Source organism: Balaenoptera borealis (genome assembly GCF_965194805.1).
Source record: "Balaenoptera borealis genome assembly, chromosome: 1".
NCBI classification, from domain to species: Eukaryota; Metazoa; Chordata; class Mammalia; order Artiodactyla; family Balaenopteridae; genus Balaenoptera; species Balaenoptera borealis.
In genome coordinates, this window is record NC_138860.1 from 79,896,614 (window position 1) to 79,922,177 (window position 25,564).

At 39.1% G+C, this 25,564-nt stretch overlaps 1 protein-coding gene across 1 annotated transcript; it reads left to right on the forward strand.

Annotated features, from left to right (window-relative positions):
- On the forward strand, positions 1-24,752 carry LOC309618864 (Fc receptor-like protein 1; the record flags this gene model as incomplete). The annotated part of the gene is given in 12 exon segments (XM_082373278.1): positions 1-12; positions 292-333; positions 335-380; positions 4,510-4,530; positions 6,808-7,077; positions 14,201-14,488; positions 14,632-14,910; positions 15,255-15,375; positions 17,673-17,776; positions 18,003-18,074; positions 18,647-18,678; positions 19,627-24,752. Coding segments are annotated over 12 exon segments (1,359 nt in total). The 3' UTR covers positions 19,699-24,752.
- Between the last annotated feature and the right edge of the window lie 812 nt (positions 24,753-25,564).

A 25,564-nucleotide genomic window follows, 5' to 3' on the forward strand; every position in this document is an offset into this window, starting at 1 on the left:
ATGCTCATCAAAGTCAGAAACTGCCTTTGGGAAACTTCCTTTGAGCTACCTGTGTTCTTGAAGAAGGAGCTGATGTATTAATATGCATTCTCTTCACATTTTGGAAATAGAACCAAACTATAAACAGGATTATTTTTAATTTTCTTGGCCTCCAGAGCTGAGGAAATAGAGATTGGCCATCAGAAGGCTCTTGTTCCTTTTTCTATTTCTGTAAATGTGTGCTTTCGATTGTGTGACTTCTGATCCCGACTTCCTCAAACCTCTGACAAGCCACTGCCTCCTGATTCTAAGGTGAATTCTTTTTTCGATGAGAGAGCACCTCCAGTTCCAGTACCCCGACCTGGTCCTCATGCTGCTGAGGCTCTTGCTGTTGATCTGTGGTGAGTAGGACGACCCAGAAAAGGGTATGGGATTCCATTCCCTGGCGCCCGGCTTCCTGAAGAGCATTGGGACTTCTCAGGACTAAGTTTCTGCTGGGCAATGGTCAGGCATGCTCAGATCTTTACTTCCCACTGAGGGCTTAGAGTTGGGCAGAAAGTCATAGATACTGGAAAGCCAGATTTTGGAAGAAAACTGTCGTTTTAGTTTTTATCTCATAGGGAGTGTTCACTTTCTGTCTTTCTTTCCACTTTTGATTCTGACTTGGTTCTTGGTGGTTTCGATAGCCACAAAGATAATTCAAACAACAAATTGGCCTCTCAGTTCCTTGCCCTTCTTATCATTAACATGATTTTCCTATATCCTTCCTTGACTTCCCCATTTCTACCATCAAACCCTAGAACTTATCATTACCAACAACTGTCCCACTTCCAAAATCTTTGACTTCAGCACCCACCTCCCTACCTGACTACATTGTATTTCCAGCTCACTTTCTCTAATGCTCCATATTCAACATGCCTTCCCCTCCCCAGGCTTACTTTTCCACTGTCAAATTACTGCACTCCATGTCCTCACTTCTCACAATACTTAGATTCTGTAGTTTATCACAATACTCCCTTGGATGTACCTTCATCCCTCTTCCCCATAGCACTTTCCTGACTAACACACTTTTCTGCATGCTTCACACCTGTGCCTAAGCAGCTGAATGTGACTCTAAACAAAAGGTACAATCCTGCTGACTTATCTTCCTTTAAATGTAGGACCACCAATCTCAGGTGCCATGCAATCCTCCTATTCTTTCAGAGTCAATGCTCTTCCATTCTATTTTTTTTTTAATTAATTAATTTATTTATTTTTGGCTGTGTTGGGTCTTCGCTTCTGTGCGAGGGCTTTCTCTAGTTGTGGCGAGCTGGGGCCACTCTTCATCGCGGTGCACGGGCCTCTCACTATCGTGGCCTCTCTTGTTGCGGAGCACAGGCTCCAGATGCAGAGGCTCAGTAGTTGTGGCTCACGGGCCCAGTTGCTCCGCGGCATGTGGGATCTTCCCAGACCAGGGCTCGAACCCGTGTGCCCTGCATTGGCAGGCAGATTCTCAACCACTGCGCCACCAGGGAAGCCCCAGTGCTCTTCCATTCTTGATGACCACTTCTTCATACCCACTCCTTTCTCCTCAAACTTTTCTCTTCTTACTCTTAGTTTATAACCTGAGAAAAATAAAAGCAATCGAAAGACAATTTCCTCATCTTTATACGGCTGTATCTATCAACCTGCCCACCTCTGCATTTACATACTCTGCCTTTTCTCTCCCTATTATGGATATATTTTCCCTCATCCAAATTGAAGACAGGACTCTCCACTTGTGCATTGGGTCCCAGACTCCCTTGCTCCATCATCAAAATATTTCTCCATCCTGGATTATTCCTATAAGTATACAAATATGCCATAATGTCTTCTATCTTAAAATAATAGAAATGTGACCTCCATTTGCTTCACCATTCTGCACATCCTTTTATAGTTTTCAGTGAGTCATTATCTTTACTTGATCTCCTCCCATCCTTTCTTTTTAAAATTCATTTTTAATTTACATTACAGTAAGATACACTTTTTTGATGCAATGTCTATGATTTTTGACAAAGATTTAGCGTCATATGACTACCACCACGATCAAAATACAGAAGATTTCCATCACTTCAAAAATTCCTTCATGCCCTCAATCCCTTTAGAGTCAACTCCTCCCTCATTCCTAACCCCTGGAAACTGCTAAACTGTTTTAGGTCCTTATAGTTCTTCCTTATCCTTTATTGAATCCACTTCAATCAATCTTTGTCCTCACCACTCCACTGAAACTGCTCTTGTTAATGTCATCAACCACCTCTATGTTGCCTCACCCAGGATTCAATTTTTATTTCTCATTTTATTCAGCATCTCAGGGGTATTTGACATAAGTTGATCATTCCCTCTCCTGGAAATACTTTTCCACTTGGCTTCTAAATACCCTATTCTGCTGGTGTTCTTTCTAACTTAATACCTGCTTCTTTGCTGACTTTGAAATGTTTGAGTTTCTCAAGATTGGTATGTAGACTTCTCTTCTCCATCCATATTCATTCCCTAAGTTTTACACTTTAGTCATTTTAAGCTTAAACAGCTTAAAATCAAGCTTATTTATCCAACTTCGATCCCACCTTTGAACACCTTTCATATATTCAACTGCCATTCAACTGTCTAATATGCATTTTAAACTCAACATGTCCTAACAGATCCTTTGATCTTCCACATGAGTCACCATCACCTAGGACTTAACCTATTTCTCCCCACCACTTCTCCATTTTGTAAATGTCACCACCATTCTTCTGGTTGCTATGGCCAAAAATCTAGGAGTTATACTTAATTCCTCTCTGTCTTTGACATTTTATATCCAATCCATAAGTAATTCCCATTGATTCTACTTCCGAATTTATACTGAGATCTGTCCCCTTCACAGCACCAATACTGCCTAGCCTGAGCCACCATCCTCACTCTTCCAGACTAACCTCCCACTAATGTTCCCCCTGCTACTCTTGCATGTCTGTAGTCTGTTCTTTCTACAGTGGAAGAATGATTCTACAAATGCAAATTAAGTCAGAACTGTCCATCGCTCTCCATTACATCATGAACAAAATCCAAAGCTATTACCAAGCCCACAAAGCCTTCTGTGACTGGCCCCTGCTTACTTCTCACACACCAGTATCAACCACTGTTCCCCTCACCTAGTCAGTTCCCAGTGCACCTGCCTTCTCATTCTTCCTTGGACAAGCTCATTCCTTCTCAAGGTCTTCGCATTTGCTGTTTCTCTGCCAGGAATGCTCTTTCCCAAATATTCAGAAGGCCTGCTCTCTAACTTCATTCATGTTTCGACTCAATTGACGTCTATCTAAATAGTCAAGACCATCCCAAGATACTCTGTAACTTATTTTTCTACTGTATTTTTCTTATAGCACTGACCATTCTCTAAAATCATGTTACATATATATTTTTTTGATTGGCTCTCTCCCACTATAATGTAAATTCCTTGACAGAAAAGATTGTCATTCATGTTCATTCCTGCAACCTAAGTGTGATGTACAATGCCTGGCATATAATAGGCACTCAAAATTATTTGTGGTATGGATGAATAAATAAAATGTGATTTTCATGCTAGCCCTCATTGATTCCCTTCTCCTTCCTGAGGAACTGATTATTCAAATAAACATTTAATATAAACAGTAGGCATCTCAGACCAAACTGAACTAAAATAGATAATAATAGTGAGAATTATCTCATTATTAAATGCTAGATAAATTTCAGGCATTCTTCTAAGCATTTTGTGGATATCAACTCATTTAATCTTCACAAAACTATGTGAGGTAGGTCTATTATTATCTCCATTTTACAGAAAACTAAAGCACAGAGAGGTAAAGCATTTTTCCCAGAGTCACACAGCTTGTAAGAGGAAGAGCCAGGATTCAGGTCTATGTCATCTGGCTACAAAGGCTGCGTTTTCCCCAGAATTTTCTGTTCTTGACCATTATGCCATAATATTATGGTCAAATCCTTGGGATAAGAGAGAATCTTTGGAGAAATCTGAAGTCCTTCTCTGGACCTAAGCCTCCTCTGCCCTGAAGTTGTTAAATAAAGGGGCATCATGTTTTGAGCATAAGCCTGTCCACTCTCCTTGCCTGACCTCTGTTACCATGAGTCAGCAAGTCTAGAGCTGGATCATCAGACTCTTGAGAGAGGGAATGAGGATGATGGGCTTGAGGAAGGGAGCGGCTAAGTAGTTATACAACAAAGGCACCATCTCATAACCACAGGTGAGAGAGGTTACTGGAAATTACAATCATAAAACAGAACTCTGTGTCATTTTGTAGGCAGGTGATTGATGTGGAATGTGGGGAAAGGAACAGAGAGAAAGGAGGAAGGAAGCAAGGTAGGGAAGGGGGAGAAAATAAGAAGATAGGAAGGGGAAAAGAGAAAAAGAGAGGGAAAGAGAGAAAAAGAGGAAGGGCACAAAAGAAGGAGGGTGTGTTGTTGGGAAAGCGCTTGTGGGAGTTAAACTTTGGGTATGTTTGGGATTTGCTGCCCTGTACTGATCTCTGCTAAATTCTCTCCCAGCTCCACTCTGTGAACCAACTGGTGAGTTGCACTTCCTTTTCTTCTTCACGGTCTGTGGGTATCTTGTCACTTGAGCCAGTGCAGGAGGCCTGTGGATGGCTGTTTGATATCCGGTATACAGATGACAGCGGCCCCCTTGGGCCCAGGTTGCTTGTGTTCACACCAGTCTCTGCATGTGACATGTACATGCTCAGCTGATGGAGCAGGTCTTGCTCTGACCTTCTCAAGACCACAATCATTTTTTTCTGGGACGTCCCAGCTTAGGGAGGGTAATGCTGTTTGCACAAGGAAGTCAGGGGGTGCTGAAGGTTGATGTTATAGAAGAATCTCTGCCCTCTGGCAGAAGGGCTCCAAAGCCCCTGTGTACTCCCAGCTGGGTACTCCACCAGAAGTGTTGGAAAAAAATGCCAAAGTCACGCCTCCACGGAGAACAACATTACAGTCAATGCGTGGGCCATGTACAAACTGTAGACTGCTGCCTTCTTCCTGTTTTCGGCCCTGCTCTGCAGTCACAATTGTTACCCCGGTGCATTTTCTCTCTCAGATTCTGCTTTAGGCAAACTTACTTCATTAGTTTGCTCCTGATTCAGTCTTACTTGTACCGGATGAGGAGAGGAGGAAATTTTCCCCCAGAAGAAATCTTCCACTAAAGTATGTTTAAATCTAATATATATGAGGACTGCTGTCTTGTGCTTAAAATAATAAGCACAGGGTTAAAAGAGATTATCCTGCTACTTCAACACAGGCTGCATGTGCAACTAGGAACACAGGGTTTGGAATTCCTATGACAAGAGATACTCAGAACCAACTCAGGCTTCTGGTTTCCTCACCTGATATTTGTCCAAGTCTAACTCATGCCTTATGTTAATTCCATGATGCCTTGTGCTTGGCTCCGCTTTTACTCTGTAAATGTGCCTGACCAGTCGTAGCCTAAGCAAAAATCCAAAGCCGCATCCAGGATGAAGAAACAACGTTTCTGCCACCAGGAATTTGCCAGGTAGTCTCTGTGCCTGAGAATTTTCTGAAACAAGCTCCAAGCTGCAAGACTGAGCTCTGGACCCGTGCAAACTGCCCTGTCCAGTGTCCTATTCCATCCCCACCCCAGACCCATTCAAAAGAGTGGGTTTCAGGTGCCTAGATGCCTTTTTTATTGCTTTTTCTGCTATGCTCCCAAAGCTGTGCTGCTCCTCAGTCCTCTGGCGACTACAGTTTTCCAAGGAGAGAAAGTGATTAATGCACAGGGTATTCCAGGCCTCAGCACAGGGCAAACATTTTGGTACCACAGTTAAACTGAATTTTTAAAAGTCCTAGGGTAAAGCATTCCAGTCGAAAGGCTTGGAGATTATAGATACTGGACTAGGAATCACCCCTCAGTGATCTAGAACACTTCGCATTTTCATCTGATGAGGAGACAAAGAGACTTTTCTTAGGAATACTCTTAAAACTTCCCAAAGAACAAAGGCGCTGAAGGTTGGATAAACAAATGCCCTGAGAGCAAACGCAATCAGGGCTTTCGATGTTTCATGGGCTGCTGCAACTGGGATAGATAAGGAGATGAGATGAAAGCAGAACACAACTTTACTCGTCTGTAATTCATCTGGAAAAGAACCCCTATGGCCAAAAAGGGATACATGCTTTCTATAGGGGTTTGTATAGAGGTCCCAGATCAAGGGATCTGGGCCATGTGGATGTATGGATGCAGGGTATTTCTAGGCAAATGCGTGCCTCTTCCTTCCATTAGGAATAGCAATAAAAGGGGCAGGAGAGAAACAGTACAGAAGAAATAGAGTTCCTCTGAGTATTCCCCAGACTGATTCTCCATGTCTCGTATTCTATCTCTGAAAGAGATAGCGTGGGTCTGAGACATCAGGGGAATGGGAACAGAAGAAAATGACCAATATGGCTTATAACAAGGATGAATGAAATATATTTTCCTAAAACTTCAAGCTTCACCATCTCCAATGCCAACTCTAGTGACAGTCATCAGTATCCCTGCATTGTCTCCAAAAGTGTTTTCAGTTCATGGATAGAAACTTCAAAGAGTAATAACCAAGTCAAAGGTAAGGGTTGCCTTGTAGAAGGAAGTGATGCTGCACAGGGGCAGGAGGTGCTGGGGGTGAGCAGCTGAAAGCCCATGCGCCATGTCGGGGCAGGGCGGTAATGTGAGAAGTGGTCTGCATGTCCAATGAGCTGGACCTTTGAGTCTTGCTGACAGCAAGTGCTGAGAACACAAAGTGCCACCCATCAGGATCTCTGAACCCCATTGCCCTAGAATATGTGTTTAACTCTTCCCTCTAGAGCTGTTCCTGATAGTCAGCCCCTCTCAGCCCATAGAGGGGAATTCAATGACCCTGGCCTGTAAGACCGAGCCCCCTCCACGGAAGTTAGATGTTCAGCTCCAGTTCCGCTTCTACAAAGATGGCAGGCCCCTAGGGCTGGACTGGGACAGCATCCCAGAGCTCTGGATTCCTGCTGTGTGGAGGGAAGACTCAGGGTCCTACTGGTGTCAAGCAAAGACAACACCACTAAGAGTCAAATGGAGCCGCAGAGTCCAGATCCAAGTACACGGTGAGTTCCGGTGGGGGCCTCTGCTGGGCTGGGCTGAGAAGGGCAGAGGTACGAGGCTGGTCTTCCCTGACTGTTGTGTTCTGCTCCTGCATGCATGGTTGCTCTTTGACACATGTACCTGAGCTTTTTATTATCAGAGTTCTTAAGGGGTCTTCCCTTATCCTTGCTATTCGCATTCAAGCAAACAAAAGAAGTTTTAGGAAGCCTTTACTGTGTGTCATCACTGTGCTGGAGGGTGTGGAGGAAATAGCTGCATAATATATTGTCCCTGACTATGAGAAGCTGATGCTTAACTGGCATCCTAAACAACTAGGGTGAAATGTGTGGTGGTGTCGTAAAGGTCGACTATTAATAGAAACTACAAAGAAGGGAGAAATCTGACTGAGGTGGTAAGAGGAGGCTTTGAGGAAAAGGCTATGGGGGAAGGGCTTATGGAAGAGAAGCTGAGGTCTGATTTTGAAAGATAAAAAGGAATGAGGGTGTTTTGTGATTCTGAACCATGTTATTCCATATAACATGGTTGACGTTTCTGACATCCTCTCGCACTCTCAGACAAAGATGTAGACATGATACCATAAAGCAATTGCTAATACCTTCCGAAAGCTGGGCTTTCCCAGACTTCCTCAAAACTCAACTCCGTGAACCTGGACCACGACAAAAAGCCTCTGGACAGTTCATATGCCATAGGCCCTGTTCTAGTGATTCACACTGTTGTTTTTACTTTATTTTATTTTATTTTATTTTATTTTATTTTATTTTATTTCATTTTTTATACAGCAGGTTCTTATTAGTTATCTATTTTATACATATTAGTGTATACAGGTCAATCCCAATCTCCCAATTCATCTCACCAACCCCCTTCCCCCCCCCCCCCCACTTTCCCCCCTTGGTGTCCATATGTTTATTCTCTACATCTGTGTCTCAATTTCTGCCTTGCAAACTGGTTCATCTCTACCATTTTTCTAGGTTCCACATATATGCGTTAATATACGATATTTGTTTTTCTCTTTCTGACTTATTTCACTCTGTATGATAGTCTCTAGGTCCATCCATGTCTCTACAAATGAACCAATTTCGGTCCTTTTTATGGCTAATATTCCACTGTATACATGTACCACATCTTCTTTATCCACTAGTCTGTCAATGGGCATTTAGGTTGTTTCCATGACCTGGCTATTGTAAATAGTGCTTCAATGAATATAGGGGTGCATGTGTCTTTTTGAATTATGGTTTTCTCTGGGTATATGCCCAGTAGTGGGATTGCTGGGTCATATGGTAATTCTATTTTTAGTTTTTTCAGGAACCTCCATACTGTTCTCCATAGTGTCTGTATCAATTTACATTCCCACCAACAGTGCAAGAGGGTTCCCTTTTCTCCACACCCTCTCCAGCATTTGTTGTTTGTAGATTTTCTGAAGATGCCCATTCTAACCAGTGTGAGGTGATACCTCATTGTAGTTTTGATTTGCATTTCTCTAATAATTAGTAATGTTGAGCAGATTTTCCCTCTTGGACATGCCTTCTTTGGAGAAATGTCTATTTAGGTCTTCTGCCCATTTTTTGATTAGGTTGTTTGTTTTTCCTAATATTGAGGTGCATGAGCTGTTTATATATTTTGGAGATTAATCCTTTGTCCATTGATTCATTTGCAAATATTTTCTCACATTCTGAAGGTTGTCTTTTTGTCTTGTTTACAGGTTCCTTTGCTGTGCAAAAGCTTTGAAGTTTCATTAGGTCCCACTTGTTTATTTTAGTTTTTATTTCCATTACTCTAGGAGGTGGGTCAAAAAAGATCTTGCTGTGATTTATGTCAAAGAGTGTTTTTCCTATGTTTTCCTCTAAGAGTTTTAGTGTCTGGTCTTACATTTAGGTCTTTAATCCATTTTGAGTTTATCTTTGTGTATGGTGTTAGGAAGTGTTCTAATTTCATTCTTTTACATGTAGCTGTCCAGTTTTCCCAGCACCACTTATTGAAGAGACTGTCTTTTCTCCATTGTATATCCTTGCCTCCTTTGTCATAGATTAGTTGACCGTAGGTGTATGGGTTTATCTCTGGGCTTTCTGTCCTCTTCCATTGATCTATATTTGGGTTTTTGTGCCAGTACCATATTGTCTTGATTACTGTAGCTTTGTAGTATAGTCTGAAGTCAGGGAGTCTGATTCCTCCATCTCCGTTTTTTTCCCTCAAGATTGCTTTGGCTATTTGGGATCTTTTGTGTCTCCATACAAATTTTAAGATATTTTGTTCTAGTTCTGTAAAAAATGCCATTGGTAATTTGATAGGGATTGCATTGAATCTGTAGATTGCTTTGGGTAGTATAGTCATTTTCACAATATTGATTCTTCCAATACAAGAACATGGTATATCTCTCCATCTGTTTGTGTCATCTTTGATTTCTTTCATCAATGTCTTACAGTTTTCTGAGTACAGGTTTTTTACCTCCTTAGGTAGGTTTATTCCTAGGTATTTTATTCTTTTTGTTGCAATGGTAAATGGAGTTGTTTCCTTAATTTTTCTTTCTGAACTTTCATTGTTAGTGTATAGAGAGCAAGAGATTTCTGTGCATTAATTTTGTATCCTGCAACTTTACCAAATTCATTCATTAACTCTAGTAGTTTTCTGGTGACATCTTTAGGAGTCTCTATGTATAGTATCATGTCATCTGCAAACAGTGACAGTTTTACATCTTCTTTTCCAATTTGTATTCCTTTTATTTCTTTTGCTTCTCTGATTGCCGTGCCTAGGACTTCAAAAACTATGTGGAATAATAGTGGTGAGAGTGGACATCCTTGTCTTGTTCCTGATCTTAGAGGAAATGCTTTCAGTTTTTCACCATTGAGAATGATGTTTGCTGTGGGTTTGCTGTATATGGCTTTTATTATGTTGAGGTAGGTCCCCTGTATGCCCACTTTCTGGAGAGTTTTTATCATATATAGGTGTTGAATTTTGTCAAAAGCTTTTTCTTCATCTATTGAGATGATCATATGGTTTTCCCCCTTCAATTTGTTAATATGGTGTATCACATTGAGTGATCTGCATATATTGAAGAATCCTTGCATCCCTGGGATGAATTCCACTTGATCATGGTGTATGATGCTTTTAATGTGTTGTTGGATTCTGTTTGCTAGTATTTTGTTGAGAACTTTTGCACCTATACTCATCAGTGATATTGGTCTGTAATTTTCTTTTTTTGTAGTGTCTTTGGTTTTGGTGTCAGGGTGATGGTGGCCTTGTAGAATGAATTTGGGAGTGTTCCTTCCTCTGCAATTTTTTTGTAAGAGTTTGAGAAGGGTGAGTATTAGCTCTTCTCTAAATGTTTGATAAAATTCACCTGTGAAACCATCTGGTCCTGGACTTTTGTTTGTTGGAAGATTTTTAATCACAGTTTCAATTTCATTACTTGTGATTGGTCTGTTCATATTTTCTATTTCTTCCTGGTTCAGTCTTGGAAGGTTACACTTTTCTAAGAATTTGTCCATTTCTTCCAAGTTGTCCATTTTATTGGCATAGAGTTGCTTGTAGTAGTCTCTTATGATCCTTTGTATTTCTGTGGTGTCCATTGTAACTTCTTTTTTATTTCTAATCTTATTAATTATTAGAAATTATTTCATTTCTAATCTTATTCTTATTGGCTAAATGTTTATCAATTTTGTTTATCTTCTCAAAGAACCAGCTTTTAGTTTTATTGATCTTTGTTTCTATTTTATTTATTTCTGCTCTGATCTTTAAATCTTTATGATTTCTTTCCTTCTACTAACTTTGGGTTTTGTTTCTTCTTCTTTCTCTAGTTCCTTTAGGTGTAAGTTTAGATTGTTTGAGATTTTTCTTGTTTCTTGAGGTACGATTGTACTGCTATGCACTTCACTCTTAGAACTGCTTTTGCTGTATCGCCTAGGTTTTGGATCATCTTGTTTTTGTTATCATTTGTCTCTAGGTATTTTTTCATTTCCTCTTTGATTTCTTCAGTGATCTCTTGGTTATTTAGTAACGTATTGCTTAGCCTCCATGTGTTTGTGTTTTTTACGTTTTCTTTCCCTGCAATTTATTTCTAATCTCATAGCATTGTGGTTGGAAAAGATGCTTGATGTGATTTCAATTTTCTTAAATTTACTGAGGCTTGACTTGTGACCCAAGATGTGAACTATCCTGGAGAATGTTCCAGGTGCACTTGAGAAGAAGATGTAATCTGCTGTTTTGGGATGGAATGTCCTATAAATATCAATTAAATCTATCTGGTCTATTGTGTCATTTAAAGCTCGTGTTTCCTCATTAATTTTCTCTCTGGATGATCTGTCCATTGGTGTAAGTGAGGTATTAAAGTCCCCCACTATTATTGTGTTACTGTCGATTTCCTCTTTTATAGATGCTAGCAGTTGCCTTATGTATTGAGGTGTTCCTATGTTGGGTGCATATATATTTATAATTGTTATATCTTCTTCTTGTATTGATCCTTTGATCATTATGTAGTGTCATTCCTTGTGTCTTGTAACATTCTTTATTTTAAAGTCTATTTTATCTGATATGAGTATTGTTACTCCAGCTTTCTTTTGATTTCCATTTGCATGGAATATCTTTTTCCATCCCTTCACTTTCAGTCTGTATGTGTGCCTAGATCTGAAGTGGGTCTCTTGTAGACAGCATATATATGGGTCTTGTTTTTGTATCCATTCAGCGAGCCTGTGTCTTTTGTTTGGAGCTTTTAATCCATTCACATTTAAGGTAATTATCAATATGTATATTCCTATTACCATTTTCTTAATTGTTTTGGGTTTGTTTTTGTAGATCCTTTTATTCTCTTGTGTTTCCCACTTAGAGAAGTTCCTTTAGCATTTGTTGTAGAGCTGGTTTGGTGGTGCTGAATTCTCTTAGGTCTTTCTTGTCTGTAAAGCTTTTGATTTCTCCGTCGAATCTGAATGAGATCCTTCCTGGGTAGAGTAATCTTGGTTGTAGGTTCTTCCCTTTCATCACTTTAAATATATCATGCCACTCCCTTCTGGCTTGTAGAGTTTCTGCTACGAAATCAGCAGTTAACCTTATGGGAATTCCCTTATATGTTAGTTGTCATTTTTCCCTTGTTGCTTTTAATAATTTTTCTTTGTCTTTAATTTTTGTCAGTGTGATTACTGTGTGTCTCAGCGTGTTTCTCCTTGGGTTTATCCTGCCTGGGACTCTCTGCACTTCTTGGACATAGGTGGCTATTTCCTTTCCCATGTTAGGGAAGTTTTCGCCTATAATCTCTTCAAATATTTTCTCTCTCTCTTCTTCTTCTGGGACACCTATAATGTGAATTTTGGTGCATTAAATGTTGTTGAGAGGTCTCTTAGGCTGTCTTCACTTCTTTTCATTCTTTTTCTTTATTCTGTTCCACAGCAGTGAATTCCACCATTGTGTCTTCCAGGTCACTTATCCGTTCTTCTGCCTCAGTTATTCTGCTATTGATTCCTTCTAGTGTGTTTTTCATTTCAGTTATTTTATTATTCATCTCTGTTTGTTTGTTCTTTAATTCTTCTAGGTGTTTGTTTTTTAATTCTTCTAGGTCTTTGTTAAACATTTCTTGCATCTTCTCGATCTTTGCCTCCATTCTTTTTCCGAGGTCTTGGATCATCTTCACTATCATTATTCTGAATTCTTTTTCTGGACGTTTGCCTATCTCCACTTCATTTAGTTGTTTTTCTGGGGTTTTATCTTGTTCCTTCATCTGGTACATAGCCCTCTGCCTTTTCATTTTGTCTATCTTTCTGTGAATGTGGTTTTTGTTCCACAGGCTGTAGGATTGTAGTTCTTCTTGCTTCTGCTGTCTACTGGATGAGGCTATCTAAGAGGCTTGTGCAAGCTCCCTGATGGGAGGGACTGGTGGTCGGTAGAGCTGGGTGTTGCTCTGGTGGGCAGAGCTCAGTAAAAGTTTAATCCACTTGTCTGCTGATGGGTGGGGCTGAGTTCCCTCCCCGTTGGTTGTTTGGCCTGAGGCGACCCAGCACTGGAGGCTACAGGGTATTTGGTGAGGCTAATGGTGGACTCTGGGAGAGCTCAGGCCAAGGAATACTTCCCAGACCTTCTGCTGCCAGTGTCCTTGTCCCCGCAGTGAGCCACAGCCACCCCCTGCCTCTGCAAGATACCCTCCAACACTAGCATATAGGTCTGGTTCAGTCTCCTATGGGGTCACTGCTCCTTCCCCTGGGTCCTGATGAGCACACTACTTTGTGTGTGCCCTCCAAGAGTGGAGTCTCTTTTTCCCCCAGTCCTGTCAAAGTCCTGCAATCAAATCCCACTAGTCTTGAAAGTCTGATTCTCTGGGAATTCCTCCTCCTGTTGCCAGAACCCCAGGTTGGGAAGCCTGATGTGGAGCTCAGAACCTTCACTCCAGTGGGTGGACTTCTGTGGTATAATTGTTCTCCAGTTTGTGAGTCACCCACCCAGTAGTTATGGGATTTGATTTCATTGTGATTATGCCCCTCCTACCATCTCACTGTGGCTTCTCCTTTGTCTTTGGATGTGGGGTATTTCTTTTAGTGAGTTCCAGTGTGTTCCTGTCAATGATTGTTCAGCAGTAAGTTGTGATCCCAGTGCTCTTGCAAGAGAGAGTGAGTGTGTATGTCCTTCTACTCCGTCATCTTGAACCAATCTGACCCACATGTTGTTCAACTGAAGCATCACAACTGTAGGAGATAACTGTCATTATCTTCTCCATTTTCCAGATGGGAAATTGAGTCTCAGAGAAGTTAAGTAATTTGACCAAGCATGCACAAGAAGAGTTGGAACCAACATTCAAACCCAGGCAGTTTGATTTGTAACCTAGACTTGTAGCCATTACACTATTGTGCCTTGAAAAATGGGAGTTTGAGAGATCATGGTTCTGGGAATCACACTGTCTTAGGCAGGGAGAAGACACTGTAACCTCCATGGGAATATTATGGTGTCTTTCTTACCCTACCACCATCAACCCAACCAATGCCAATTCCAAATCAGCAGGACCCCCTCTGCCCACTAGCTCCCTGCCCCACCTTTAAATAATATAAGCTGTTGACTTCACCGGAGGACTTTGCTTTCAGGACTGTCGCACCTACCCTGTCCCTGAAACCCTCCCTACTCAGGGCCTTCCTGTGTCATCTTGTGTTCATGTAGGAGTCCCCATCAGTAATGTGAACTTGGAGATACAACCTCCCGGTGGATACCTGATGGAGGGGGAAAAGCTGGTTCTTGTCTGCTTGGTCACTGGGGGCACAGGAGATATCACCTTCTTCTGGTACAAAGGGGTCCTGGGTTTAAACCTGGAAACGAAGACCCAGCGTTCACTGACGGCGACATTTGAGATCCCTGTGGTGATGGAGAGTGACTCTGAGCAATATTACTGTGCGGCTGACAATGGCTATGGCCCCAGGCTCAGTGAGCTGGTGAACATCACTGTCAGAAGTAAGTTCCACTGCCTTTCTGCTCAGCCAGCATGTTCCCCTGGGGCACCCTGAGGAAGTGAATTGGCGCTGCGCCTCTGTGGGCAGGGATTGTGAGTCTGTCATCATCAGAGACCCCCTCTGACAGTCTACTATCTCTCTCAGTTCCAGTGTCTCACCCTGTCCTCACCCTCAGGGCTCCCGGGGCCCAGGCTGTGGTGGGGGACGTGATGGAGCTTCACTGCGAGGTCTGGAGAGGCTCTGCCCCGATCCTGTACCAGTTTTATCATGAGGATGTCTCCCTGGGGAGCAGCTCAGCTCCCTCTGGAGGAGGAGTGTCTTTCAACCTCTCTCTGACTGCAGAACATTCTGGAAACTACTACTGTGAGGCCAACAATGGCCTGGTGGCCCAGCGCAGTGAGGTGGTACCACTCAATATCATAGGTATAGCTCACGCTGTGGAACTACTTCGGTCAATGTCTGTTTCTCAGCATTCTGGGAGTTTTGCTGACCCCACAAAGTTTCTGGTGGTGTGCTACCAAAGATGAGGCTTCTATGGGTAGTCCTGTCCTGGGAGATGTATCTGAGGGGGCATGGGGGACATCAAAGCTGGTGCCTCTCTTCTCTCATCAATGTGATAAGCTGCAAGTCCCTAGGTGCATAAATAAGTCCTACCTCCCCACCTCCCCCAGGAAGAGCAGACCTTGCCTCAACCCACACTCAAGATATCTGCTCTCCAAACCCAAGCCCTTCTCCTTGGCAGTTCATGTACAGGTCTCTCCCTTCAGTGCCTACGGAGGACAGAAAAGAAGTTCTTACTTCAAGAGTCATGGAGGTGCTGCTTGGCATCTCTGGTCCCACCACTATGGCCCTATTATTTTGCTGCTGGCTCAAGAGAAAAATAGGTTTGTATTTATAGAGATTGGTATTTTGTTACTGTGACCTTTGTTCTCACTGAAATAGGGCAAGATTTGTGACATATATACTAATAAGGATGAATATATCCCATTAGCCACCTTGCCTATAGATCTGCTCATAGCCAACCCCACTGCCCCAGCACATGGGATGGCACCTATTAAAGTAGTGAAAGTTTTTAGTAAAGACCTTCATCCCCATGTATTATCAATTGAGGTTAAACAGATACCTTGTACTTTTGTGGTTTAATTTTTATACAAAAATGTAACTACTTAAAATAACTAATATCAGCCACTTATAAGAGAAATACAGTTAGCAGTTCCAGCTATACTGACAATCTCCCAGGTAAAGTCATTGCACTAATTCTTATTTGCCTTAGAATACTGTCACACGGTTTTTCTTCTCCCTGAAATATTTACCCACACATCCACACATATGCTTTTTGCTGAGTGTTTCTCACTTTTCAGCTTAAATGTCATTTCCTCCAAGAGGCTTCACCTGGCCACACAGCTTACAATTCTCTTCTATTATTCTTCCTCAGAGTACCAATAACTTCACACATTATTACAATTGATTATTACCTATTTATTTGTATGTTTAATCTTGGTCTCCTGTTCTCCATTGAGCAAGTTGGAGATGGGGCAAGAGAGGACAATGTGAGATTCTTACTTAAATTCCAAGCTTTTGGGCATCTTTGGAGACGTCACCCCAACTATACTGTGTCTATGGCAGTGCCTTTTGTCATGATAGGATTAGGTTGTATGGTTCTAAAACCAAAACCAAAAAATGTTATAGGTGTGCAGGTAGAGAGCCTTGGGCTCAAGTCCAATTCTGGTATTAACTGTCTTTGGGAAGCTCGCTTAACTATTCTGGACCTAAATCTCTTCATCTGCAATATGAAGGATCTGCCCAAATAATTACCAGGATGTCCTCTGAGCACACAGTGGCATCTTGCAATGGGCATCCTGAAACAAGGCACATTCCCTGCACAAGCGCTGTATGAAAGCACTGAGAAAGAGAGTTCCTTCATTGACATGTATTTTCATTTGTTTGACTTGCAGGAAGTCGTTCAGCCGGGGATCCACTCAGGTGAGACCTCTGCTTTCTCTGTGTGCACAGTTAATGCAGAAAACTCTATTTCAAACAATTTTTTGAATTGTTCTCTCTCATGAGCTTTTTTCCATATTTTGTCATATCCAAAACTACTACTCCAGAGTTCTTCCACTGATAACTTCATTTGCTATTCCTCTTCTTTTATATATTAACTAATTAATTTAAATCCTTTCATCATTTTTCCTAATTTATCTCCTTCACTAAATGTGCAGAATAAGACAGTTCCATTATATTGACCAGTTTCATGCATTTATTCAATCAACCAATATCTGAGAGTCTGTAAGTCATTTTGTTGAGTGCTAGAAAGCATGAAAATATGGAGAGATCTTGAGAGTTTTAAGTATCCTAGAGTAGTTAAGATATACACACGTTTCCATAATGCAGGCCAGAGAATAAGTAATAAACATACTGAAAAATTGTTGATGAAGTTCCTTAGAAGATTAGAAGAGGAAAAGATTTTGTAAAATTTATTTTTGATTTTATTTTATTGAAGTATAGTTGATTTACAATGTCATGTTAGTTTCAGGTGTACAACACAATGATTTAGTTATATATTCTTTTTCAGATTCTTTTCCCTTATAGGTTATTACAAAATATTGAGTATTGTTCCCTGTGCTGTATGATAGATCCTTGTTGGTTAGAAGAGGAAAAGATTTTTTAAATACTTCCATCGGGGGATATCAGTGTTTAGTTGATACATTTTATACTGTGTTATTATTTTTGCCAACAAAAAAACAGATTTTTTTTCCAAATCAGAATAGCACTTTTTCAGTGATACACGCACATGCAAGAGTATTTTCTTCTTTCCCTTCCTCAAGCTGCTTGTTCTGCCTAGCAACCGGTTTCCATCTGGGGTGAATCAATATTTTTTCATTCAATATTTACCAAACACTTATGATGTGAATGGCACTATTCTGGGTGTGGGCAATACCACAGTAAGCTGTCAAATAAGAACCTTACACTTGCGGAATATATACTCCAGTGATACTCTGCAATGCCTTGCTCAGTGTAAGTATAGAGCTGTGGCTTGTACCAGACAGCTGTGCTGATTGCTGATTTCCCCATAAATTAGCATTCTATTCAGGACACTTTGTAACAGGCTTCTCTCTTTCAGTGTTTTACTCATAATCCCAGATAGTTATGTCTGGGACATCTAGGATGCTATCCCAGATAGGTAGCATGTGTTTCTGTGTTTGCAGGAGCCTTCCCAGCCCTGTACCCCAAGAATCCACCTACCTCAACTCACAAGGCCCAGAGCAACTACACCCTGACTATGAAAATGGTGAGGCTTCCCAAATGACCTGGGCCAAAGTAGGCAGAGCAAGCTGGGGAAGAAGCAATAAGGTGATGTCTATTAACCAAATCCGACCCTGCTGTGTCCCAGCCACCTCTACAAATAAATGACTCATCTATCTTCATGGCTGTGATAGGTGGTAGGTATGGCATGAGTTAAATGGCAGGAAGAAGGGACTGTGTCATGTCATGACGCCTCCTTTTTTCTCTTTCAGTGAATGTTGTAAGTGGGGATGAGGTTTATTCTTTGGTGTACTGTGTGCAGCAGGAACAGCAACCAGCGGCAGGTGAGACATGAGGGAGTGAACTTGTCTCTGACTTTCGTCTTTCCTGGAACCGGGAGGATAATCAGTGACCGTGTATGGCAACATGGCTCTGTTCTTTGGCGCTGCTGCTTCTGCTCTTGGAGCTGACTATGAGCATTGCTGTGCCTTATATGAAGATTGGCCTTTGGTCTGGAAGCTGTCTTGAGTAGAGCCCAATGCTGATGCTAACTTGGCCTCCTGTGTATCTCACTCCCCAGTCAAATGGCAGCATTGGAGACGGTACCAGCTATGGACTCCCTGTAGCACCCCAATACAGCTGCTTAGTTGTGGCTCTTGTCCCATCCCGTACTTGGTGGGCACAGAAATGCTGAGAGGTACAAATGCCAGGAGGGGCTGGCGGACCCTCACTCCCCCCAGGTGCTAGTTTTCCTCTGTACAGTAAGGAGTCATATTTGTGATAGGCAGAAAAGCGAGACAGAAAAATATTAATGGAAGTAAGTCCATGGGAAATAGACAGGAGAGAAAGAAGCCTTTATTAACACTAATTTAATGAAGGACTTTAAATGGAATCTCACATATGTTTGTCTCCGCAGAAGAACCCCCTGGGATGCATACTGGGGATAAGGTGAGTTAGAATCCCTGTTCTTTCCTCCATGCTCTTTCTCTCTTTCTTCTGGGGACAGGCTCTCAAATTTTTAAAATTATGGCCACTTAGGAAAAACAAGATATCTCATGGTCTATCTCCTACCTTATCTCCTCACACCACAGGGATAAAAACATTTGATTATAACAGTAAAGTGTCATTGTACAAGGTAATTTTAGAGGCTCACGTATACTTTTTTTTAGCAATGGACATATGGAAGGTGTGTAGCTAAACTGTAGTGCATGCTTAGTCTAAAAATTCTATAGATTTGAAAATCTTTATCCTGAAATACTGTTGAACCATACATACATCATTTTGTGCTATAAGGTTAACCAAACAACATGTCAAAAACTAAATTAATATTGAATAAATCTAACCTAAGTGATTTTTGTCATTAAAAAAATCAGTAATTTCTAAACTTTGATCAATTCAAGACTTCACTGATGATACAAAAATGCTTTCAGAAAATTGCGTAAATTCCAACTCTGCACGTGTGCAAATAGAGTAGGTGCTTTGTATTTGAGTCTAGTGCGGTGTGGCGGCCAAATATCTCAGGACAGAGTTCAAGTCCTTGATAAACTCCAGTAACAGGCTAAATTTAGTTTATGAATACAAAATTCTGACATCCTTGAAAAATTATAGTCCGTGGAACAGCCTAACAATGACTCATAAAAATGAGAGAAGGCTTTGTATGGGTCAGTTTGCAGCTCATCAGGAGCATCTCAGTAGCCCAACAGTGGGACGCAGGCCCTTTGAAAATGGTGGCCTAGGACCACAGTCTTCCAAGAGGCTCCAAGTTTTGTCTTGAGCGGTGCACCATGATAGGGTGCATCCTGGCTGACTGAAAGAGGACTGGGGAAGAGGACCTGTGGGAAACATGTTCGACTTGCCTTCCCTGCTCAGGTTCTATCCATGTACCTTTGCTCTTAGAACTCCTCAGCCATCTATTCTAGGCTGAAGAAGGCGGATCTTACAGATGTGGACTATGAAGATGTTATGTAAAGTTATAGAAGATTCTGCTCTTGGGAAACCATGCACGACCCCATACCTCCGAACTAATATGTCCTTCAGAGATCCTGGGAGAATCAGCGTTCCAGTACACCTCATCCAGGTGCTTTCCTCCATGAGATTATTCCTGCATCTACTGTGAAGTGAAGTTGGCTCAAGCTTTGAAGAGATCACCCAGGAGAACCAACATGAACTCAGCAGTGGGAAGAACTTTGTTACTAGAGCCGGATTCCTATTGGTTCTTTCAGGTACAGGTCAAACTCTGCTCTGAGTTCTTTTTACAAGAGAAAACAGGACAGGAATAAAAGAACTTGAGGTCATGGGGTAGAGGGACAATGAAGCTTAGAAAGCATGAACCCAAGGTTAGTGATTTTGTGGGACTGCTCCATACAGAAAGCTGTGTCCATAATTTTTTGTCCAAGTGCTTTCTCTGCTTAGAGAGTACAGAGCTCCAGTCCTGCCCCTTACATTAATCATCCTGTTTCTACATAATATATGTGACTCAGTGAATTTGGGGGTCACTGTTACCAAACTAAAATTAAAGCAAAGTTACATAAAATACCATTGCGGTTACACTAAATTGTAATGACATATTTTGTATGTCAGGCCAATCCAGGTGCCAATCTAGACGCCCCCATATTTATAAGGAGACATAATCTCAGTAGGTTTCACTACATCCAAAGTTCTGTATTTGTTGCAACCTCTAAAAGCTTTAGGAATATGTTTTCTTCCTTAATTCACAAACTTTTTGAAAATGTGATAATATGGTTTGAAGTCTGTATTTTAATTTTAAAGCAATCATAAGCTAGCACATAAATTAAAACATTTTAAAAGTATATAATGTAAAAGTTAAAGTCTTCGCTATAAGTTACCACAAGTGGTACCCATTGTTAAAAGCTTAGCATTGTTAAAATATTAGCTCTGCAGATATTTTTCTATTTTTCTGTAGAAACACTTCTACATACGTGTGAATATATAGATATTTAGAAGTATACCTATTTAATAAAATATCATGAAATATTTTGAAGTCTGTATGTAGATTATTGTACTATTTTAAAAGCTGTGTAGTGTCCTGTTATATGATAAATCATAATATATTTTTTCTTTTTTTTATTTTGCTAAAATATAAATAACATAAAATTTACCATTTTAACCATGTTTTTCTTTATTTCCAGTTATCAAGTTCTTTTTATTCATTTTTTTCCTCATTTGTGTTTCTTCTATTTTTCTCTTTTTTTAATTGAGGTAACATTGGTTTATAATGTTATATAAATTTTATGTGTATATTATAATTTGACTTCCATTTACACTACAGTGTGCTTAACACCAAAAGTTTAGTTTCAGTCCATTACCATATATTTGGCTCCCTTTACGCACTTTGCTCTCCCTCCACGCTCTTTTCCTCTGGTAACTGCTAATCTGTTTTTTATATCTATGTGTTTGTTTTTGTCTTGTTTTTGTGAGTAGTGTAAGATAGGAGTCCAGTTTCATTATTTTAATATGAATATCCAGTTTTCCCAACATCATTTATTGAAGAAACTATCCCTTCTCCACTGAATATTCTTGGCTCTCTTGTCAATTATTAATTGACCATATATGCATGAGTTTATTTATGGGCTCTCAATTCTGTTTCATTTGTCTATGTGTCTGTTTTTATACCAATACCATACTGTTTTTATTATGATAGCTTTGCAATATAGTTTGAAATCAGGAAGTGTGATGTCTCCAGCTTTGTTCTTCTTTCTCAATATTGCTTTGGTTATTTGGGGACTCTTGTAGCACCAAACAAATTTTAGAATTCTTTGTTATATTTCTGTGAAAAAATGTCATTGGGATATTGATAAGGATTGCATTAAATGTATAGATGGCTTTGGGTAGTATGGACACTTTAACAATATTAATTCTTTCAATCCATGAACAAGGGATATCTTTCCATTTATTTGTGTCTTCTTCTATGTCTTACATCAAGGTCTTATAGTTTTAAATATATAGACCTTTCACCCCCTTGGTTAAATTTATTCCTAAGTATTTTATTGTTTTTGATGCTATAATACATGGGATTGTTTTCTTATTTCTTTTCAGATAATTTGTTGTTAATGTGTAGAAATGCAACTGATTTTTTGTGTGTTTATTTTTATCTTGAAATTTAACTGTATTTTATTACTTCCAGAAGATTTTTGGTGGAGTCTTCAGGGTTTTCTATATATAAATCATATCATCCACATACAAAATTTTATTTCTTCCTTTCTGATTCGGATACCTTTTATTTCTTTTTCTTGTGCAATTGCTTTGGCTAGGGCTTCCAGTATTATGTTGAATAGGAGTGGTGAGAATGACCACTCTTGCTTGTTCCTGATGTTAGAAGAAAAGTTTTCAGCTTTTCACCTTTGAGTATGATATTAGCTGTGGATTTGTCATATATGGCCTTTATTATATGGAGGTACATTCCTTCTATATTCAATTTTGAAAGTTTTTTTTATCATGAAAGGTTTTGTCAAATGCCTTTTCTGCATCTATTGAGATGATCTTATAGTTTTAATTTTTAGTCTATTAAATTGATATATTACAGTTGTTGATTTGCATATGTTGAGCCATCTTTGTATCCCAGGGATGAATTTCACTTGATCATGATATTTGATCCTTTTAATGTGCGGTTGAATTCAATTTGCTAGTATTTTGTGGATTTTTTTTTGAATCTATATTCATCAGGGATATTGGCCTGTAGGTTTTTTTTTTTTTCTTTTCTTTTCTTGTAGTGTCCTTGTTTTGCTTTGATATCTGGGTAATTATGGCCTCATAAAATGTTTTTGTACATGTTTACTTCTCTTCCATTTTTTGAACAGCTTGAGAAGAATTGGCTTTAATTCTTCTTTAAATGCTTTCTAGAATTAACCTGTGAAACTATACAGTCATGGGCTTTTCTTTTTGGGGAAGTTTTTGATTACTGATTCAATGTCCTATTTATTACTGATCTCTCCAGATTTTCTGTTCCTTCATGATTCAGTCTTCATAGGTTGAATGTTTCTAGGAATTTATTCATTTTTTCTGTGTTGTCCAATTTGTCAGAATATAATTGTTTATAGTAGTTTCCTATGATCCCTTGTATTTTTGTGGTATTAATTGTAATGTCTCCTTTTTTCACTTACAATTTTATTTATTTGAGTCCTCTTTTTCTTGTTTAATCTAACTACAGATTTGTCAATTTTGTTTATCTTTTCAAAGAACCAGCTCTAGTTTTCTTATTCTCTTCTATTGTTTTCCTATTCTCTATTTCATTTATTTTTGCCTAATCTTTATTATTTCCTTACTTCTGCTAACTTTGAGCTTAGTTTTTTCTTGTTTTTCCAGTTCCTTGAGGTACAATGCTAGGTTGTTCATATGAGGTCTTTCTTTTATGTTTTTTTAAATGTAGGCTTTTATAGTCATAAACTTTCCTCATTAGACTGTTTTTGCTGCATTCCCAAGTAATGGTGTGTTATGTTTTTATTTTATTTTGTCTAAAGATATTTTTTGACTTCCCTTTTGCTTTCTTCTTTGATCCATTTGTTGTTCAGAAGTGTGTTGTTTAATTTCCATTTATTTGTAAAATTTCCAGCTTTCCTCCTATTATTGATTTCTAGTTTCATACCATTGTGGTAGGAAAAAAAATACTTGATATAATTTATTTCTCCTTAAATTTGTTGAGACTTGTATTTTGGCCTAACATATTATCTAGCTTAGGAAATGTTCTATGTGTACTTGATAACTGTGTGTATTCTGTTGCTGTTAGGTGGAATGTTCTATATATGTACATTAGGTCTATTAGGTCTGTAGTGTTTTCCAATCCGCTGTTTCCCTATTAATTCTCTGGATGATCTATCCACTGTAGAAATGGGATAGTTAAGCCCCCAACTATTACTGTGTTGGTGCTTATTTCTCCTTTAGTTCTGTTGGTATTTGCTTTATATATTTTGGCATTCCAATGTTAGGTACATAGATATTTACAATTGTTATATCTTCTTGATAAATTGACCCCTTTTAGATTATATAATGACCTTCTTGTCTCATGTTATAGCTTTTGACTTAAAGTCTGTTTTGTCTGATATAAATATAGCTTCTCTCTTTTGGTTTCATTTACTCAGAATTTTTTTTTCATTCCTTCATTTTGATCCCATGTGTGTCCTTATAGGTGACATGCTTCTATTGTGAGCATATATAGTTGAGCCTTGTTTTATTATCCACTCAGCCTTTTGATTGAAGAATTGAATTAATTTACATTTAAATAATTATTGATATGTAAGAACTTACTAATGCCATCCTATTCATTATTTTCTGCCTTTTTTTAGCTCCCTATTCTTTTCTTCCTCTCATTGTTTTCCTTTCTGAATTGATGATTATTCATAGTAGTATGCTTAGATTTTCTTTTTATCTTCTGTGTATCTACTGTAGGTTTTTGCTTTGTTGTTGCTATGAGGCTTACATAAAATATCTTATAGATATTACAGTCCATTTTATGCTGATAACAAGTTAATGTCAATTGCATACAAAACTTCTACCCTTTTACTCCTTCCACATTATGTTTATGATGTCACAATTTACCACTTTTTGTATTGTGTAGCTATTAACAAATTATTATCATTATATTTATTTTTATGCTTTTGTCCTTTAAACTTTATACTAGAGTTAAGTTATTAACACATCACCATATCATAGTATTACAGTATTCTGAATTTGACTATATATTTACCCTTACCAATGTGTTCTATGTCTTCATATGCTTTTATGTTCTTAATTAGCATCCTTTCACTTCAACTTAAAGAACTTCTTTCAGCATTTCTTATAAGGCAGGTCTAGTGGGTGATGAGCTCCTTCAGCTTTTGTTTGTTGGTAAAGTCTTTATCTCACCTTTGTATCTGAAGGACAACTTTTCCCAGTAGTTTTCTTAGTTGTTTTTTTTTGTTGTTGTTCAGTATTTTGAATATATCATCCCACTTTCTTCTAGCCTGCAAGGTTTGATAATATTATGGGTGTTCCTATGTATGAGATTTTGGTTTTGTTTTTTGTTTTTTGCTATTTAAATAATTCTTTCTTTGCCTTTGCTTTTAGACAATTTTATTATCATGTGTTTTGGAAAAGATTGTTTGGGGTTGAAGGTTTGGGTGGCCTATTAGCTTTATGAACTGGATGTCCAAATCTCTCCCCAGATTTGGGATGTTCTCAGCCATTATTACTTTAAATGAGCTTTTTGCCCCATTCTCCCTTTCTTCTTTGGGGATTCCAATAATGAATAGATTATTTCTCTTAATGGTAGTTCATAGTTCACATAGCATTTCTTCACTCTTTTTCATTCTTTTCTTCTTTATTCTCCTCTAATTAGATAATTTCAAAGCATATGTCTTTTATACTTCACAGATTCTTCTGCTTGATCCAGTCGATTATTGATGCTCTCTGTAACATTTATTTCATTTATTGTATTCTTCAGCTCCAGGATTTCTGTTTGGTTCTTTTTAAAGATTTCTATCTCTACGTTAAATTTTGCATTTTGCTCATATATTATTTTCCTGAATCCATTGAATTGTCTTTCTGTGTTGTCTTATAGTTCACTGAACTTCCTTAGAATAGTTATTTTGAATTTTTTATTGCATAAATCACAGATCCATATTTCTTTGGAGCTGGTTATTGAAAAAATGATTGTATTCCTTTTGTAGTATTATATTTCCTTTATTTTTTATATCTCTTGGGGTCTTGCATTGCTGTCTTCACATTTGAGGAAGCAGTCTCTTTCTCCTGTCTTTACTGGCTGACTTTGGGAGAAAAATACTTTCTGTCAGCCCTGCTAGGAATTCTAAGGCTTTCTTAGAACTTTTCTATGGGTACACCT